This window comes from Pundamilia nyererei, unplaced genomic scaffold (assembly GCF_000239375.1).
Source record: "Pundamilia nyererei isolate P.nyererei 1_Seehausen unplaced genomic scaffold, PunNye1.0 scaffold00009, whole genome shotgun sequence".
NCBI classification, from domain to species: domain Eukaryota; kingdom Metazoa; phylum Chordata; class Actinopteri; order Cichliformes; family Cichlidae; genus Pundamilia; species Pundamilia nyererei.
The window spans coordinates 4,642,139-4,662,809 of record NW_005187410.1 but is presented as its reverse complement, the minus strand read 5'-3'; the positions used below and the strand labels follow the sequence as shown (position 1 = coordinate 4,662,809).

General features: G+C 40.4%; 1 protein-coding gene across 1 annotated transcript; it reads left to right on the top strand.

Annotated features, from left to right (window-relative positions):
* Nucleotides 1–2,353: 2,353 nt before the first annotated feature.
* On the top strand, nucleotides 2,354–12,659 carry sp3a (sp3a transcription factor). The gene is made up of 6 exons (XM_005723486.1): nucleotides 2,354–2,529; nucleotides 2,915–3,012; nucleotides 7,451–8,687; nucleotides 10,148–10,334; nucleotides 10,416–10,612; nucleotides 11,527–12,659. Exons 1-6 carry the CDS (start codon nucleotides 2,523–2,525, stop codon nucleotides 11,814–11,816), a joined length of 2,016 nt encoding a protein of 671 aa, XP_005723543.1. The 5' UTR covers nucleotides 2,354–2,522; the 3' UTR covers nucleotides 11,817–12,659.
* Nucleotides 12,660–20,671: the final 8,012 nt, after the last annotated feature.

Below are 20,671 nucleotides of genomic sequence, written 5' to 3'. Positions count from 1 at the left end.
TGTTTTATCCCCAAGTAAATGACACAAAAACTTCCTATTTCCATATGCATCGTGGGAGAATTCAGAATCGGAATTTCACATATCATCGCCTTAAAGAGTAGAGTAAATCTCTTCCCTAAATTTTAAAATATGTATGAGCTAATCTAGCATTCTGACTCAGTACAAACCATCAGTTGTATTAGTTCAGTCCCAGCAGGCCACTAACTGAGTTTTTAGTCAAAATCCACCCTTTTGTTACTTTGCATGATGAGAAATTAAAAACCTTGTACACACAAAAATATTATATTCCTAAGTTATGGCACCAGCAAAGATAATAGTGGTTTGGTCGATTAAATTAGTCACTTTTTGATTGATTAACATTTTGATACTTGTGTTGTTCATCTTTTATTTCCATGGGTCCTTATATGTGTGTATGTGCATAAATGTATGAGCAGGGAAATATTTGTCTGTGTGCTTTGCTGACTGATTTTAACTGCATCTTACTGTTTTTTATCTGCCCGGAAACTGCAGATGGAAATTAACTGGTAGCTAAATCGGATACAAACCATGCGATTCGTGTATTATGGTCGCTGAAACTAATGAAAAGAAACCCAAACACCTGATATTTGCATTAGCTCGATTGCTTCTAAATGTGTGACTTCACAGCAGCCATCTCTAATGTTTTCTTGCAAAATGGTAGGCTGATCTGCAGGACCTGTGGTCCCATGATCTGTGACAAATGACAGAACATTAGCCACATTGGGACGTAACAAATATGGTTTTAGTACACCCTTTTTAAGCAACTTTATAAAATCTTCCTTCTTTAACAGGGAGAGGAATATTGCAAGTTTCACTTCACTACATTTGTCAAACAGTTGTAGTTATTTTTCAGATTACAGTTTGTAATATTTTATCTGTGTCCCATTTCTTTTTAATAAGAGGTGAACTTGCTGGTGTGTTTCCGGTCATTGTCCTGTTGCATAACCCAAGTGTATTGTACTTCATGGCACAAACTGATGGTTGCAAATTCTCCTTCCGGATTTTCTGGTAGAGAGCAAAATTCATGGTTCCATCAATTACGACAAGTGTTCCAGGTCCTGAAACCGCAAAGCAGCCCCAGACCATCGTATTACCACCACCGTGTGTGACTGCTTTTTACGGAAGCGTAGAGCTGCCACCCAGGCAATAGAAAAATACAGCCATATCACAATATAACTTGAAAACTTTATTGTTCTAACAATATACTTTTCATGTTAGTACAATATACTTTTCACATTTGAACAACATAATATCACGTATTACAATGTACATAATTATCACGTTATAACAAAAAAAACTTTCACATTCTTACAATATAAATATAATATTACATGAATGTGATAATTATGTACATTGTAATAACGTGATTTTATGTTGTTGAAACGTGAAAAGTATATGGTTAGAACAATAAACTTTTCGCGTTATAACGTGATATAGCTCTATTTTTCTTTTGCCTGGGTGGCAGCTCTACGCTTCCGTAGCTTTTATCAAATGCTATGTTAGATTTACGCCATGTGTAACAGGACAAAAACCTTCCAAAAATGTCAACTTTTGTAATGTCAGTCCCTAGAATATGTTCCCAAAATTGCCTTGAGGAGCATCAAGATGTTTTTTTGGCAAATGTGAAACAAGTCTTCGTGGTTTTCTCCTTGAAACTTTCAGATAAATACCATTTTTGCCCAGTGTCCCTCTTATTGTTGAACACTGAAGTTGACCTGACTCAGGCAAGTCAGGTTTGCTGTCCTTCAGATGTTGTTCTAGGTTCTTTTGTGACCTCCTGTATGAGTCACCAATGCGATTTTAGAGTAATTTCCTGGAAAGGTTCACCACTGTTCCAAGGTTTCTGAGTTTGTGGATAGTGGTTGTAACCGTGGTTCTCAAGAGTCGCAAAGTCTTAGGCTTTGCATAGATGTCAATTACTTTGTTTAGATTGCGGCATGGTGTGTTGCTTTTTTGAGATGTTTTTGCCTACTACTCACAGTACTTAAAGTAAGGGATATGAATACTCACTATTGATCACTGATGAACAGGTGATCTGGTGGAGAACAGCTGTAGGTGGCAGACAGAGCTCTTGAACTATAGTTAGGATCATACAGAGAGCGTGACTGCCATGCTTTGGACTAAAACAGGGTTCGTTCACTGCTAACAACAATGTAAATACAACCCTCAGTGCCACCAACACAGTCCAGCTGAAAATGCATACCAAACAGGAAAAGAAGCCAACAAAGGATGACTGACGTGTCGGCTGACAAATAATAACAAGGTAAAACAAACCAGCAGCCAATCATTTTATGTGGAACGGCGGGATTTCCTGTATGTGACGCAAATGCTCCCAGTCAACAGCGGAGGCCCCACCCTTTGTGTTACCTACCGCCCGTCAATCAAAATAGAAAAAAATCAGACACTTATCACTAATTTCCACGCGTATACAATCAGTGTAATCTGTTGATCATGTCCGGTGGCTTGTGACTATCAAGACTCTCCGTTTTAGGACAAGTCACGCAATGACTGGTACGTAATATCCATTATTTTTCACCCACGTATGCTAACGAGCTATCTCGGGCATCCTCTGGCTAAATTAGCTCGCTAGCAGGCTAGTGGGGATTCTCGATGGTGATAGTGCTAATCATCGCCGGCTAAGTTGGCAGCAGCGGCTAACGCAGGGCTCGATAGCTTAGCTGTCTAGATTAGCTTGTGTAGGACACATCACTGTTTAGCCTTCATTTAACTAATCAGTGCTACAGCCCCGTTAAATGGAGGTTTGTGATATTAGTAACAGCGGATGTAGTTGTCGGTTTAGTGACTAACTGTACTTTAACGTGGGTGTGAGTCACAGGTTTGTTTAGCTAACGTTAGCTTCGGCTGTTCCCACAGTAAATGTTTTTTCACTTCACAGCCCCAGAACACCCAATGAAAGCGGATGATATGGCTGCCTTAGACGTGGACAGCAGTAAGAGCGACTTTTTGCAGCAGGAGGAAGGCAGGGGCAATCAGGTAAGATTTTTCTACTGTATCGTGGTTCTCGTCATAGGTCTTGCCTGCGGTTTTAGTAACAAGAGAGTTTGCATTACATATTTGAAACCAGGTGGGGGTTATTATTGTACCCTGATTTGAACTTCTCAAGCAACACTTCCTCCCAAGCTGCTTACAAATCCCGCCTCCTTCGCTAGATTTGATGGGACAGACTCCATTCAGACCCAAGCCTTATTTTTTAGGTGGTGTCCACGGTTTTGTCTGAGGGGCACTGAACAAGACAGCCATTTAACCAGTACATTCACTTCTTAGCATCAGTCACATTTTCTGTGCGGTTCAGACTGATGTCCACACACTTTATTCCTTTTAAACCTGCCCCTTTTGAGCCAGAGACTTGGTCATCACCCTTCGACCTGCTAGACATGCTGACCCAACCTACACTGAGGTTGGGTCACTATATTCAGAGGTGGACAGCAGTACTGTCTGATGTAGTGAGCCAGCACCTCTGCTATATCTGATTCTATTTTAGCAGAAGGAAAGGTTTTGGTCACACCTGAGCAAAACTGTTGGTTGGACAGTAAATAAGCAGGTTCGGGTTACTTCATTTGTCCTCTTAGGTAGATTTGGTCGGCAGTAGTCAGTTACCCATCCCTACATGTGTATTTTCAATACAAACAACAGATAATCGTAGAAAAGATTAGGGGGGAAAAATTTGTATCAAAGCTATGATTTGTTTATGTGACTAATAGCTGCCGGAACAAAGCTGCTCTTTAGGCCTGAAACCTTCGTCTAGAAGGAGGAAACTGAAACACGATATGCAAAGGGTGCAAGTCGTTGAGTAAAACTAAACCAACCAACCAGCGTAACCATCGTGTGTACTGGGATGTTGGGTTCAGCTGTGGCTCACCAATCAGGCTCTTAGACCATTTAACAGTTTGAGTTCTTTATGACTCAATACCCAAACCATAGCATCAGGGTACGGGCTAAAACAGAGCCAATAAAAGCACAAACAAATTATGGTTTTATCGTTGTGGAAGTGAGCAAGCCATCTCAAACATGACAGGCTCTGGTGCCCTTTTTTACAAACAGCTCCACCATTTGCTTCAAAGTCCAGCTTTGAATCAATAAACAGACATTTGTTTGACGTATTTGTAGTTATAAACTGAATTAAGTAAACTAAATACTCCCTAATTCACAATGGGTCACGCCACTTGTTTTATTTGACAGGGATTTGTTTTGGTTTGGTTTAGACCTATGCCCTTCCTGATTCCTGAAAAGGATTTGTACCCATTTTACCCATGGCTCACTGATATATCATGGCAGGTTCATAGTCTCTAGTATAATATTGCAATGTACACAGTCAGACAGAGGAAACTGATACCAATTCTGTGTCAATGTCTTTTATTTGCAAAGTTAATAATACAAAAACATCTTATTCCCATATTCATCATGGGAGAATTCAACATCAGGATTTTACTTATCATTACCTTGATGAGCAGAGTCAATCTCTTTTTCCTGCTCCATGTAAGCCATCAGTTATACTAATGCTAACTCAGTTTTTATTCCATTTCATGCCTTTTGTTATTTTTCCAAGCTGAAAAATAAATTCCACGATTCCTGAGTTTTGATATAAGAACTGGTACTGGGGAAGAAGATGTTGGTTTGGTGTATTAAATGGCAAAATAATTATCTGCTTAATAATTTTAAACATAAGATACACTGGCAACATCTGCACATTTATTAAAACAATTGATCAACATGACAAATAAAGGGACATGAGATGTATTTAGTTAGATAATATTTTTAATTCATAAATGAGCTCGAGCAGTGGCAGATTATCTAAAAGGCTATTTTAATACCTCTCCTGTTACTGTAGCCTAATGTAAGGGTAGTTTGATCACATTTAGCATAATGGTTGTCTTTTTGTAAGTCATTGCAAATTCACCTTCACAGCCCAAGGTCAAGTTAAAGTGTTTAGGAAACAAGGTTTGTTTTTTTGTTTTTTTTAAACTATTCCTGTGTTAAACTAAGGTTGACTATAGCGTCTGTTTTACAACGGGATAAAGACAGGCCGTCCATTTTTCAATGTAGTTTTCAGTCTCTCATCTTAGCCTGTTGTTTTACACTTTAATCTGTTGTTAATGAAACTTCAACATCAATCAATCAGAGAAAAAGCTCTCCAACACCTTAAGATGAGCTGATATACATTAGTTTTAATTAGCTTTAGTGTTTTAATTTTTCTGTAAATCTCTGTTTAATTTACTTCCATCACTCAGTCAGGATTTCAGGTTCTTGTTTTGTTAGGTCAGTACTGAAGACTTAACTGAAATAGACATTTCATACAAGCCTGCATGTATTTTTGTTGCTCAATTTCATTTATTCTTTGATGATATCAGTATGAGCTCTGAAATTTGTGTCTGTGAAGTAAGTTTGCAGTTTTTGGTTTTCATATTTTCATAAGAGAAAGTTGTTTCGCTATGTTCGGTTTCTGTTTCTAGCTGGTCCGAGGTTATTGATGTATTATGCATAGTATTGCTCAATATTTCTTTTATTAAAAACAAATGTGACCAAAACACTGCTGAGAATCAGCCATGTCTGCTTGAAGCAAGGCGTGCACCAATTCCATGCATTCACTTTAAAAACAAATCCAGCAGAGACAATTTATTATAAATACAACCTCAGCTCGTTACAGCTCGGATGAGAAAATCTCATAGAAGAGATGTTTGATGCAGTCAACACAAACAGGGACATGCCCATTCACTCAATTGAACTGTAGTGGAAAAACCTGGCGTGGATCAAACAATGAAATAAGACAACCAAGTACAGTTAGGTGTAGGGATGGGTATTGATAAGATTTTAACGATTCCGATTCCATTTTCGATTCTGTTTAATGATTCGATTCTTTATTGATTCTCTTATCGATTCTTCTTTTTAAAAAAGGAGAACACTAAAGTCGATTAGCTTAGAACTGTGTTTTATATCTTCTCTTTGAACAAGATAGAAATTTCGGAGTAACATTGCCTTACAAACCCAACAGTGAGATCTTAAGAGATCCACAGCCTACGGCTCTTCAATGGGGTGTCACAGGGTCCCCAGGAAAAAAAATGTAAATGTAAAATAATAAAATAAATATTCTCCTGTAGTAATAACAAAGTTTAACATAAATTATTCTGTAGCAATTACAAAAGAATATCCAGTAATGTCCCTGCCTACAATTAAACACATTCACTTACCAAAGTGAAATCGGGGGCATCTGCTGTGGCAAATGGGTGCAAGCCTTTGACCACAAACTTAGACACTGCTCGGTGACATTCGTCTATCCTGGCCTGAAAGGAGACGCTACCGGTAGACTGCAGCGAGAACTGCCAGCATCTGAGCCAGCCAGACTCTGTCTGTCTCATCATGGTTACCTAAATGCACAGTAATGGCAGGTTTTGTAATAAGGCAGATCGCGCTAACATAATATGCACTGTTAGTTGATTATTTCCCTGCCGCATTAACGGGAGAGGACGTGCAGAGGACGTGTTGCCACTGCTGCTGGGTTGAGATTCACGAGTCCGGAGCGGAATTAAAAACACGACATTCATTTATGGTCATCGCGTGTTTTGTGAGCAAATGCTTTTGCATATTCGTAGTGTTTCCTCCCTTAAATGAAGTATCTACTTTGCAAGTATTGCAAGTTTCCCTGTTGTCATCCGTTCTCGTAAAGTATAACCAAACTTTTGAGCATTTGAGCCGCTTACGCACCGTGTTTCCGGCCAGGTAAGCGACGCTCCGCAACGTGGTGACGTCATTCGGGGCGACTGGAATCGATAAGGGAATCGTTTGCAAAAATGGCAAATAATTCCAAGGAATTGAAACAGTGAGAACCGGTTCTCAACAAGAACCGGGTTTCGATACCCATCCCTAGTTAGGTGTGTTGTCCATATAGCATCGATGCAGGACACTGATAACATTGGGTAGATTGACTAGCGCTTGCATCTTCGAGGTTTGTGGTTCGACTCTCCTAGTCAGCTGTGGCGTTTGCGTGTTCTCCCTGTGCCTGTGTGGGTTTCCTACACATGTGTCAGCTTCAGTCTTGTTAGGTAATCAGTGATTCTAAATTGGCGGTGGATGTGAGGGAAATAAAGTGCTTGAAGTGTTGTATGAATGTAGAGAGCTTTGAGTGGTCACTAAGACTAGAAAAGTAATAGTTAGATGCCAGTATATCATCCATTATTGGAGTCAATGCTACAGTGCTAATAAAAGACAAAGGGAATCAGCTTAGTTACATTAGCATGAATAGGAATGGCAGACAGACCTCTAAATTTCAGCCAAACAAAAGAATTTTGGTCATTTAGCAAATGCAGGTTTTTATTTTCATACAGTCATCTCTGTACCTTAAAAGATGAATATAACTAGAGTTCTGAATCTACTTTTTAAATGTGTTTTATTTTATGTGATTTGTTTTCTTTCTCAGATCTCACATCCATCTACGCAGCTTACTGGGACAGAGAAATGGGAGGTGTTAACCCCCACAACAGCAGCAAAAGATGAGTCTGGAATAGTACAGATCCAAAGTCAAGGGATATTAACGTCAAATGGGCAGTATGTTCTTCCTATCCAGAACTTACAGGGTCAGCCAATCTTTGTTACGTCAGGAACGGACGACTCCTCTGCCAATTCAGTGCCTAACATTCAGTACCAAGTAATTCCTCAGATTCAAACAGCAGATGGACAGCTGAGCTTCTCCACGGCCAGTGTGGAAGGACCAACCCTGACTCAGGATGCTACGGGACACATTCAGATCTTGCCTGATGGTAGCCAGAGTCTCAGTGTGACATCAACTGCAAACATCCTTAACAACAACCAGAACCTCATTTCACAGACTGCTAACATCCAGCAGATCCAGGGGGTTTCTATTGGCAGCTCCACCTTCAACAACCAGGGCCAGGTTGTTACTAATGTGCCTGTGGGTTTGCCCGGGAACATTACCTTTGTTCCTGTTAACAGCGTAGACTTGGACTCCCTTGGCTTGTCTGGTGCTCAAACTATAGCAACAGGGGTCACTGCTGATGGCCAGCTAATTATGGCAAGTCAGCCTGTGGATGGCTCTGAGAGTCTGGCTAAGACAGATGACCACCTCTCACAGACACTACCAGTAAATGACTCGAATGCAAATCCTGAGATATTTGTGCCAACGTCTTCCTCTCTACACGTTACAGCAAGCGAAGCAGGTCTGCTAACCCAGAACACTTCATTACCATTAGTGGCTACGGAGCAAGCCAACTCAAGTTCTGGTCTCCAAGAAGGCTTCGTCCAGCAAAATCAGGAGCTAAATGTCCATGCGTCATCAGCTCAGCCAATCATCCAGCTGCAGCAGGTTCCTGTTCAGACCACCAACGGACAGGTGGTGCAGTCAGTGGCGGCAGGTGGGCAGAGTCTGCAAAATGTGCAACTGATCAACCCGGGAACCTTCATCATCCAAGCTCAGACAGTTACGCCATCAGGTCAGATACAGTGGCAGACCTTTCAAGTGCAAGGAGTGCAGAACCTCCAGAATCTCCAGCTGCCCACCACACCGCCCCAGCAGATAACTCTTGCTCCAGTCCAGACCCTGTCCCTGGGTAACATCAGCACAGGACAGATCCCCAACCTGCAGACAGTCACAGTCAATTCAGTGGCCCAGCAGGAAGGAGACACTGATCACCCTGCAGGTATAGTAGCTCTTCATATTGTCACAATACACTCGGGAGAAGAAAGATTTTGACCAATTTGTCCTTTTGTGGCATCTGTACATGTACCTTATTGGTATTTATCAGAGTGGGACAAATTAGACCTTTGCTGTTGTTATTAGTGCGTGAACTTTTTTGCTCTCTGACAATTTTTAATGTAGTCGAACCCACCTACGAGTAAAGGTCTAATCAGCAATGGAACTTAAAACACATGTTAGACTGTCCGAGGCTCTTTTTAAAGGTTTTAAAGTCAAAATGCTCTTTCATTATTTTACATCCCATAATTATATTCTAATTCTCTTTAAGTTTCTTGCATATTTACTTTTAAATCTAGCCCGTTTAGCAGCTTCCAGAAAGGTCTTCCATGTGCAAATTACTTGTAAATTGCTATAATGTATTCAGTTACTAATTATACTAATGCAATGAAGGTCAGTGGAATTTGTTCTTGGTGCTCGGAGTAGACAATCCAGTGACGTCTTTGTATTTGTTTTACTTATTTATTCATAATATATTTATATAATAATCCATGTAACTTTTAGATTATGAGTTGTTGCTTAAAAGCACACTTGGAAATATCAACATTGGTAATGTCTGGATTCCATTTAGATGCTTTTGTTTCAAGATCCTAAAGTTGTGCACGTGAAACATCGTCGTGTTTATGGGGACACAGGAATAACATTAAACAATTACACCAGTGCGTTTTCTCCAATGACCGCTCTGGTCCATATTGACATACCGTAATAGCATCCAACAGTTTCGGCAGATTTCACATCATAATGTGAATTTTCCATTCCCAGAGGTGCTGTATTGGGCTGAGATCTGGTGACTTGTGTAGGACATTTGAGTACCAAGAGCTCATTGTCATGTTCAAGAAACCGGTTTGAGATTAGCAAATTATCCTGGACATAGTCAGCAAAAATCCTCCTGTAGGGTGTGTTGTTTAAACAATGCTCAGTTGGTACAACGTGGCCCAAAGTGTGCCAAGAAAATATGGCCCACACCATTACACCAGCAGCAGCAGCCTGAACTTTTAATACAAGGCGGTCTGCATGCCTAAATGCACTGATTTGCCCCCATGTGTTTCCATTAAAGAGCAGTTAAACAGGTGGACCTAATAAAGTGGCCAGTGAACGTAGTCTGCTTAGTCTCATCAACACTCATTGTTTACGTCCTCAAAACGTCTTTGTGTTTCAACTTTATATGTAATTATTGCTGTCATAACATTGTGATGAAATTTCTGATTGTAGCAAAGTCCATCCACCCATTTTCTGTCACTCATGTGGGCCAAAAAGTCCACAGGGTACGCTTAATTAGTCATCAGAATTCTCACTGATACATTAAGTCTGCTGCCTTGCTGTCAATCACACACAGTTACAAAGCAGCTCTCACTGTTCAGGCTTTTTGGCCAGTTATAACTGAAGACTGTTAATATTAATTTTTAGATATTCAGATCAAGGAAGAGCCAGACTCTGGAGAATGGCAGCTTAGCACTGATTCTACCCTGAACACGAGCGATCTGTCCCACCTCCGAGTCAGACTGGTGGATGAGGAGGATCAGCTTGGCCAAGAGGGCAAGAGGCTGCGCAGAGTGGCATGTACCTGCCCTAATTGCAGAGAGTCGGGTGGCAGGTGAGTAATCTTGACCTTTGTTTCTTTTGTTTCTCTCATCTATGTATCAGTATCTTTAATGTCAGTGCCTGTGTTTCGCAGAGGATCTAGCATGGGGAAAAAGAAGCAGCACATCTGCCACATCGCGGGCTGTGGGAAAGTATACGGAAAGACATCGCACCTGCGAGCACACCTGCGCTGGCATTCAGGGGAGCGACCTTTTGTTTGCAGCTGGATGTTCTGTGGGAAGAGGTTCACACGCAGCGATGAGCTGCAGAGGCACAGGAGAACACACACAGGTGCCCTTTTTTTGCTCCCTTGATGTTTGCACATCAGGAAAACATCCATAAAATCAGTAAAATGTGTTAATTTGTGCCCTGCAAAGCGTGAGTCACCTAAGAAATAACAGCGTTTGTCCCCCTCTGGATTTAAAATGTCAGGTTAGGATTGAAGACCATTGTGAGAAAAACACACATAGCTAGATTCACTGGCTTGGAGGGAATCTTAAAATGTGCTTTAAACAGTTTGTCCTGCAGTTGAAGGATCTGTTAACAACAGTGAAACTTTACAACAATAGTGAGCTGAATGTTTATTGTTTTGATTTTTAGTCATGATTCATGAAATGCAGGAAGTATGAGTGTATGTATGAGAATTCCAGATAAATCTACTGCCACAACGTTAATGGCAGGACAGACCTTTGATAGCGATATCACCACTTGGTCATACTGTTATCTTTGCATATCGCTGGCAGAGCGAGGCCTCTGACAAGACGGGCTAAAGTAGCCTTTTATTACGCTGTCAGCTGCAGGATATGAACAGTTAGCATTCACAGTTAACATTTCAAGAGGATGTTCGATGATTGTAGGCTTCTAATTGGTAATAATTGTAATCAGCTGTATAGCATCAATTTGTCATTTCTGTCAGTGACAGACTGGCTTTAGGAAACTAATTCAGATTAAACATTGGACCCAGGTCATACAGCGTTCAGTAACAGCACACAATAAAACTATTAAGAATGTGCATGTCGCTGGCAGTTCTGCCTTTTGTTATTTTTGTGTGTTCCATCTATTCATGGATCAATCAATTTGAACTTTGCTTGGCACTTTTTTTTTTACTTCTTGTGATCTGGTGATAGACGACATGCTTAACCCTCTCCAAATGAATTCAGCATCAAACTATCTTTGAAACTGTTTCCTCTCTCTCTCTCTGGCAGGAGAGAAGAAGTTTGTCTGCCCAGAATGTTCCAAGCGCTTCATGCGGAGCGACCACCTGGCGAAGCACATTAAAACTCATCAGAACAAAAAAGGCGTGAACTCTGGCAGCGCCGTGGTGGCCTCGATGGAATCCGCAGGGTCCTCAGACAGTATCATCACCACGGCAGGCGCCACCCTCATCCTCACCAACATCCAGCAGGGCTCCAGCAACGCCCAGGACATCCTAGCCAACGCAGAGATCCCACTCCAGCTCGTCACCACAGTAGCGGCCAGCGAAGTCATGGAGTGATTTACACTCCGCTTATGAACTTCTGCGACCTCCCTCATACTGTATACTCCTACCTGCATTTTTATTCACGTTTTGAAGGAAAAAACTAAAATTATAAATATATAAATATATATATTTTAACACAGAAATAGTCAGTCCGTGTCCATCCTCAGCGCATACTGAGAGAAAACAAGCAAAGGTGGAAAAAGACATTGCAGTAAACACACAAGGAAATGCCTTATTTTGTACAATACTGTGTAGTTGAAAAATGTAGGATTCCACTTTCTTTTAAAATTTACTTATTTGTTAATAATGTGATTTTCATGAAAATGATTGGTAAGTTGAGCAGTTTCTTTTCTCCTCACCTTTTGTTGATGGTGTATTTTGATGATGTCCTTCATAATAGGCAACCCCCCCCCCCCAATATTCCTGTGTGCAAAGACTAAATCTCACAGCAGAGCTAATTTTATCCAGCTGAAACAAAGTTATTGTTTATGCCCATGCAAATTTTACATTTTTTAAATTATTATTGTTATTATTATGCATTCTTGTTTCCTTCCAGTCTGCTTGCAAAGCCCTCCTTCCTCGCTTTTTAATGAGTTTCCTCAAGCCTGCTACATTTTGCAGGTGAAAATGGAAAAACAATCAAATTTTTTTGTATTTTAATTCCTCTTAACATTTACTCTTGATATGATACACATTATTTGCATATGAAATATTTTGACTGAAGAGCCATTTATATTGGGCTTTACATAAACAACGCGTTTGCGCCATTGAAGGTTCAGAACATTTCAAATGGCTCCATTATATGTAATTCATGTGTTTTTTGGGGGGGTTTGTAGAAAAAAGAAAAAAAATCCTTTTTGGAGGATTTTCAAATGAAAATATGTTGTAATATTAAGAAAAAAAAGCCATTTTTCTGGAGGTAATTGCCAAATTGAAAACCAAACTCAGGGTGACTCGTGACTGTGTGATGTAAGTAAAGGTAAATTACCCCTGTAGCTTCTCGGGCCATAGCGGGATGTTGTGGGAACATTTGTTTTTGTTTTTGATGGACGGAAAAGCTGAGGCCAATGAAGCTGTCATCATGTTACCTATTTGATCCTATCATGTCAGCTGTGCTTTATATTATAATTTCTCTTTTCATAGCATCCACCTGTTCATGTTAGGAAGTTTTCACCAGGATCTGGCTCTATCGGTCCTATCGCGCACTTGAAAAATGTCTGTATTACTAAAAAGTGGTACTCTTTTAAACGTCACTGCTCTCAACACTTTAATCTTGTTCAGATTTTGTATAAAAATATTTTGTATGTTTCCCAGCAAACTGTCTGTTATACCCACTGTCAGTAAATGTGCATTGCTTTTTTTTTTTCTTCTCGTGTTGTATTTCTTTATCTGCATGTTACATTCCCCTGTAGTGGGTTATCCATTTATGTCTCTTATTTCTTTCTTCTACTGCCACCTCCCAAACTGCTTAACTATTAAATTGAATACACATACACACTGAACATTAAATTTACTTGTTTCATATTTATTCTTTAGTTTTTTCCCCTATTTTGAGACCTTCCTCTTCAAGAGAGATTAAAATGCCATCTGAGTCAAATAGCAAGAAACGCATGAAGAAGAATCTTCATATTCTGTGCTAAACACTGAAGGTTTATCCTCACTCCAGTCTTCTGTATAAATATATCAATATAGCATCAATATAAATGTTTCTGTTATACTTGAATGCTCTTTATTTTTTGATTTCTTCATTTTTTTTAATGTATCTTGGTTGTACCATGTCTGCTGTCTGAGGGCAGTTTGATATTTAATACTAAAACGACTAAACGTGAGACCAGTTTGATTTTTTTTCTTTTCCCCCAAAGACGCATCAGCTCTTTGCAAAGCGCATACTGTGGGTTAGTAGTCCAGTAGATGTCACTACAGCCAAGGGATGAGGACGGGAGGTACGTTTGACCCCTTGACCTTCCCCGTGTAGCTGCAGCTAAGATGAAGACAGAAGTCTCCGAGGCCAATGAGAAGTGCAGACCCCACAATTAACCGCAAGTTAATGTCACACAGAAATGTCAGGAACATATTCTGCTGCTGGAGAACCAACTGCTGTCTCGTGACTTTGAACAAACCCTGCAGAGAGGCACGAGACGTAACAGCTGCTCTGCCTCCGACTTCAAAATGTGCACGCCATTTCCTGACGCTAATTTATTAATATTTTGATTAACCTCGGATCTGACACGTGCCGCATCACTATCTTTAACTCGTCCACTAAATGGGACATTTTGCTAATTAGGTAGTGTTTCTATTTTGTTCTATAACATTAGACTCAAGTCTGCAGAATCAGGGAGTTGGTTACATATTATAGCCTACCTGGTTTTAGTACCTGTGAACATAATTAAAGTGGTAGTCTATGAAAAGCTTTATCTGGTAAATCTGAGTGGAAAGCACATGCTTTTTGACTCTTAGTCAATTTGAGTTTGAAAATGTGGTCCATAATGTTCAAAAGGACTCGTTCATTTTGTCGTTCCTTTCATTTGCATAATTTAATGAATCCGATTCATTGTAATGCAATACCAAGTGCACCAGGAACATAGAATGACAGTTAGAGTTAATGAAATGTGTTAACGGTATCATCATTTACTTGTATGTTAATTAGTCCAATTAATTTCCTCTGCTCGGTAATCTGAATATTGTAATAATCTTTGCTCCCCTGCAGGAATGAAATCTGTGATGCACAGACCTCAGGGACGATCAGCGCGGAGTATCGTGGTTTTTCCAGTTGTGAATTGTTGCAGATTTGAGAAAAATTCAGGTGCTTTAAGGTATTTTCTTTTAGGTTTTTTTTTAGGTCTGTGCAGCTTAATATTGCATACCACTGGTTTTGTGTCATCTGCTTTAAGCTTTTATGATGCAAATCATACTCCTAGACCAGTATCAGACCCCAGGATAACTTTGTCTTGCTTGACAAAGTGCCACTGCCTCGTAACAGGAAGAGCCGCGGTTCTTCTGGCTGTGGCAGATAAAAGGTGCCATCAGTGGGCGATCCTCCGTGGCAGCTCGGCAGGTTAAAGGGAGGAAAGAGAGATCGGGTGGCTGCTAAGCGTGACACTATCCACACTCACTTTTCAACTAGCCACCTAGATTTGAGGCGAACTTTGTTCAAGCTCCTCTTTTTGTGTTCTGAGACGCTTATGTCAACATCACCCCGCAGTATATAATAACGACAAGAGCTTTCGGCAGTCCAGTTAATGAATTTTGAGATACATCTTACATTTTAAAAAAAGAAAAGAAAAGAAAAGAGGCACAGCTACATGCAAGGCTTAGATTTGATCAGGTGATGTCTTCGCAGCACGCACTTAGTTGCAAATTGTAAGTGATGTCGTTTGAAGACTACGTGGAGCACATTTTCGCAGAACAACAATGAATCAGGATTCATCCTGTGCCCTGCTTTGGAGAGCAGAAGCAAAGAGATTTCCATCATATGACTTCTGTGTTGTGTTTTTGTGATAGACAGGTATCATTTCAAGCAGCGCTTACACTACAAGTTGCTTGTACGCCTCCATTGTACCAAATAGATTTGGTTCTTCTAACTCTGTTTTTGAACAGCGGTGTAATTGTACATGGTGCTCAACTTCTCTTCCAATTCATGTGCAAAATGCATAAATACAATAACTGTGCAGAGGGAAAGGAACACTGTAATCATGCAATAACATTTCCAACTGTATGTGTGATAGAATTCAAAATGATATTGGGATTATGGTTCTTAACCATTGGGAGGTAATGTGAACTGTTGGCAGAAATGACTTATTTCATTATGCTGTCCCAAATATACGAAATACTTCAGCGAGAGGGCTGCTTCTTCCCTATCCGTGCCCAATTTTAACTGTTTTCCCCAGTTGTTGAAGGATAGGCCTGCAATTTTGCAGAATGACTATTATTTGCCTTTCTCAAGGAATCAACAACTTGAAAGTACAGTGCAATGAATTGTTGGGGTTCTGCAGCTGCATTCATTTACAATGTGCCCCCCCCCCCCCCCCCCTCAAAACATTTCACAAAATTTAAAGCATAAAGCCTTTATCTAATTTTTGTTTAGATATGAGCTGTAAGCCTCTTCATAAGTGAAAAGCACTTACCATGCCACTTAATATTTTGTTTACAGCGGGGTGCTTATGTTGTTTTTCTCTTTAACCATTAGGAGGACATTTGAAAGTATGTGTTTTTTTAAAAGTGCCTCCCGTTTCAACATTCCTGACACATTCTTGCCCTTGATCAACTGCAGAAGGCAGACAATAGTGCAGATCATTTTCCCCAGGCAAGGAAACACAGCATGGATCAACTCAATAACCTGATATTCGCTGTCTTCTGAATGTGGCCAATTTAGCAGAAGGTCAGTGCCTTTTTTTTTTTACTTCAGAGACTATTTGGTGACCTCCCTCCAGAGCCCCAGCAGGACCAGAAGAGACAAACAGAATCGTCGAGCTAGAAAGTGCTTGTGCTGACATTGCTTTAAGGTCTGGACTTGTCAAGGTGAACAGATACCTGGCGTGGGACAGGGGGGCTATTATGTAAACCTGGTGGCCAAGACTAGTAGTTGCATGCTTGCGCGCGTATGCGTGTGTTTTTTGGTCATTATTGATAATAACATTATAGCTGTACAGCCAGTAGAAGAGTAAGGTGTGTGCGTGTAGCTGCAAATCGTCTTCCATCATCCTTCTATGCAGAGGTGCCCTTCACAGCGACAAATTTAACACTCTTGTCTCAGGAAAATTATGGTCTGGCTATGTTCTGTTTCAAGAGGGTGGAGTTCAGATCAGATCTGTCTTTGCTATCTTTATTGTGAAATTTTGCTCTCCTGCCGTTTTGCATTTATTCAATGTATGTTTTTGGGTGGGTTTTTTTTGCAAATCCAGCTGAGAAAATTGAATCAACAACAATGCAAGACCTCCATTTGAAATTTCCCACATTATGCCATTCTTTGTACTCATACACAGTATGAGTCTGTTTTTAGTGTGGAGACAATTGCATAAGATAACGTTAGAGATCTATGAGAAGATTAGCAGGGATAATTTTTAGCCTTTCCTCACAGCAGTCATATAGTTTTCACTCTGTATGAAATAACTCTCTTTATTGTGAACCTCAAGGTCAAACAGCTTCAACTTTCCCGAGTCGAGGGGAGGAAAAAAAAAGAAAGAAAAAGAAACGCTGCGAGTGTGCGCTGAGTATTTTCTTTCTGTGACAAGAGCTGGCCTCCGGACCATTGAAAACAATTTCCGACATGAAAGGAGACGTTTTGTATCTGAAAATGTACATTAAATGGTGTCAACAACATCCCAGAGGTCAGAGCAGAGTCCCCATGGAGACTGAATCTGGCTGCTGCGCTCAGAGACCAGACACCCCCCCTGAGTGGCGGCTCTGTGATGGCTCTCAGTTTCTCTCGTCATGTCCCTGGCAGCTTTGACACAGGTAATATGCATGCAGGCTGACAGTGCCTGGGATGTGCGGCAGAGACAATGATGTACATATCATTTTCCTCACTGACTGATTGAAGACTGTAATCTGTGCTGGACTTTCTCTCTGATTACACACGTCTCAGGGAGCAAAACAAGGACTCTGAGCTGCCACTGGGCACTGGGCTCATCCAGGGCTTTCAGCCTTCAAGAGGACTGAAGTCCGCCTTTAAGGTGAGCTCAATTTTCGTCCCATTTACACTATTGTTACAAGTGTCGGATAGAATGCATCTAGTAGATAGTGGTCAAACAGTGGCTGTCTGAAGATGACACAGGAACAGAGATGTATCTGACACCCAAGGTCATCCTATTCCCATCTCCAGCGCAGTCACAAATGTTTAGAGCTCCTGTAAAGGCACTCACAGCGAGAGAGCGGAGCAATATGAATGTTACATTCACTGGCAACATGCAAAGTGTCTCCTAGAGCTCAACAGGCCAATATTAAACCTTTCCAGCAACAAAGAGAGAACATGCTGTCGGTAGCTTTTAGTGCTCTATTGTTCTCTGTACAAAGAAGGCATTTAACTGGTCTAATGATGAAGCAAACCATTATTTCGGGGTATTTTCTTGCATAATATGTCATGTTTGCAAACAGCGCGCTCGCACACGTAATACACTCATAACCTGTCTGAATAACCTTGCGGGGTACTCTTGTGTCTTTATGTAAAACCTGAGAGATTTCTCTGTTGACAATAGGTCAATCCTTTACAGAAGGTACCTAGCACATTACAAGGTTGGTCTCCAGGGAGAAGTAATGGGTTCTGGGCAATTGACCAACCTGCCATGCTTTACTGCACCTGCACTGAGTTAGAGCTGTCATCATTACCACTTCCTCTAACGTTCCCCCGCAGCAACCCAGACACTCCCACTTACAGCGATATTTCACTTTGGTGGAACATTTTCACTTTTTTTTTTTTTTTTTACACGCTTCCCCCCGTATACGAGTGGAAGAGTCTAGCTTTTAGTTTCGAAGCAGTACGGTAACCTCTGGCAGGCGTTTTGGGGTCCGCACTAAAACATAACATTTCCAGAACAGGCCCCAGTTACAAGCTATGATCTGACTTGAACTTTTTCGATTGAAGAAGACGCTTTCCAAAAGGGAAAAATCTTAAGGAAAAAAAGGTTGTGAAAGACGTCTGCCCATATTCTTTCTGTGTCAAAATATGAAGAATATGAGGTTAGTCATTTGAATGGCATTCATCCTCTATTTTAGTTGGGTTATTCAAAGTGATTGCGAGATTGTACAGTCTGAAAATAATCATTAGGCAGTTCCGAGAAAAAAGCTGTTTGAATGGTTCATTAAAGTGAATCAGAAACGGAACAAGCTCCTGCATTAGTTACTTAATCAAGACTTGCTGTTAGAAAGCACCTTTAACTTAATTTGTATTTTTCATTAGTGCAATCCTTTTGAAATTGTTCTGCATTTAAATATGTAGCTGCACTACAGACAGAGGAGGAATCAAAACTGTGGAGGTCACAGACATCACGCACGTACAGCTTACTGATTACAACGCCGTCTGAAATCGGGACTAATCAACAATTATGACAACTTCTTCGTGCTTTAACAGTAGTTACATTAAGACTAATGTGGACAGAACAAACAACTGCAGAGACGCAGGTTTGTCGAAAAATGATCTCACCGCAGGATCTACTTAGTGGCTGCAGAGGTGTTTTCCATCCTGTATCGTGATATTAATCAGCAGGTAGTTCTCTCCATCTGAATTGCAGATGTTTAAGTTTTCAATTTTTTTCTTAATTTCTTTTTTTCTTCTGAGGACTTTTGAAAAGATTTAGTAGATTCACCCGATTTCACAAAGCCTTTGAGTTAAAAACAGCAATATTCACTTACTGTTTAAATATTTGGAGAATTCTCTCGCACAGGTTGTTTTCAGAAACGTGTCTGTTAAATTACAGTAAGGTACTGACAGCTACATTTGACACCATTAAGCTATAATTGTACAGTGCCACCACTCTAATCCACAACAGCAGCTTCTTACTGTTAAAACTATCACGGGAAAGTCCAGAATATAGGTTTTACAGTTTATGACTGGCGAGTGCCATTACATAGTTATTTTGGTATTCATGCTGTAATCGCCATAAAAAGATAATGTAACATAATATTGTATGTACCGTGAACTCAGTTTCCTGTCTTTTCAAATATATCCTTTCACTCCTTGCGCTGCATCTTGCTACATTCAGTATTTTGACACCCTGAAGGTGAATTTCCAGGAATCCCATACATGGTGGTCCGCAGTTCTTTAACACATAAATGCTGAAAACAAGAACACACATCATTAAAGTCTAAAAACAAAGCAATACTGAAACGGCCACGTCTAAATTCATGATTTCAACGTATCCATTAAATTTACACTGTCTGACTGTGTTAAATGAATTCAGCCAGTAGTTTGTACTTTATAAAAGGTTTTGTTTCTGCTCTCTGGGCAGGTAACTAAGATGTAAGAAGACATGAAAAGATGTAAAAGTCACTATTACATAGAAACTAGCCAGTCACTTTACCATATTAAAAATATTTCACATTTTTTGAATGACAAATATCCGAAATTATCAAGGCCTCAAAGCCTGCAGCAACTTTGCTCTGACTTGCAGATGTTTTTCTCTCGGTTTTCACTTCCTCCTCCCACACATGTCTTATATCAGTATTTGCCGGATCCAAAACGACCAGCTTCGAAAATGAAGGAGAGGAACTTTACATTGTGCCAGAAAAAGGAATGGAAATTGCGGGCAGTGTCAGATAATTGAGCTTGTCGTAAGAGACATGTTAATAACAGACGGAGATGCAGAAGACTTGTCACTCCGTACCCTGGGTGACAGACTCTCTCTGCTGTTGATGAGCTGTTTTAGAGGGGAAATTGTTCCACGCAAACACCATCGTTATTACAAGCTGGCAAGCTGCTCGCTTGTGTACCCAATTCTGCTTGAACTGACAGAATCCAATTGACCGGCACATATTCATGCACTTTATTTTCTTTATTCTCACCAACAATGCAGATAATTACTGCACCAAGTAAAACTGAAAATAGAATTTCACTGTGTCCCAGAAAACAATGCCGGAGCTGTCTCAGCAACATGTCTGCTGAAATTGCCATGACTGGGAGACCTACTGTAAGACAAGCAGCAATCCAATATTACTTGTCAACGTAAAATCTACTGAAACCGTGTTGGCACTTTCTTGTGTTGCAGAATACAGTCAAATAACTTGCAGTTTTTCTGCTGTCATCGTCCCTTCAGCTGTGAAGCAAGGCCGCATGCAGTTCTTTATTTAGCAATGCGCTACACCGAGCCTTATCGACACATTTAGCGTTGTCTTATAACCCACACTGGATTCGAGGGTCTCTGTGCATCCCGGGTAAA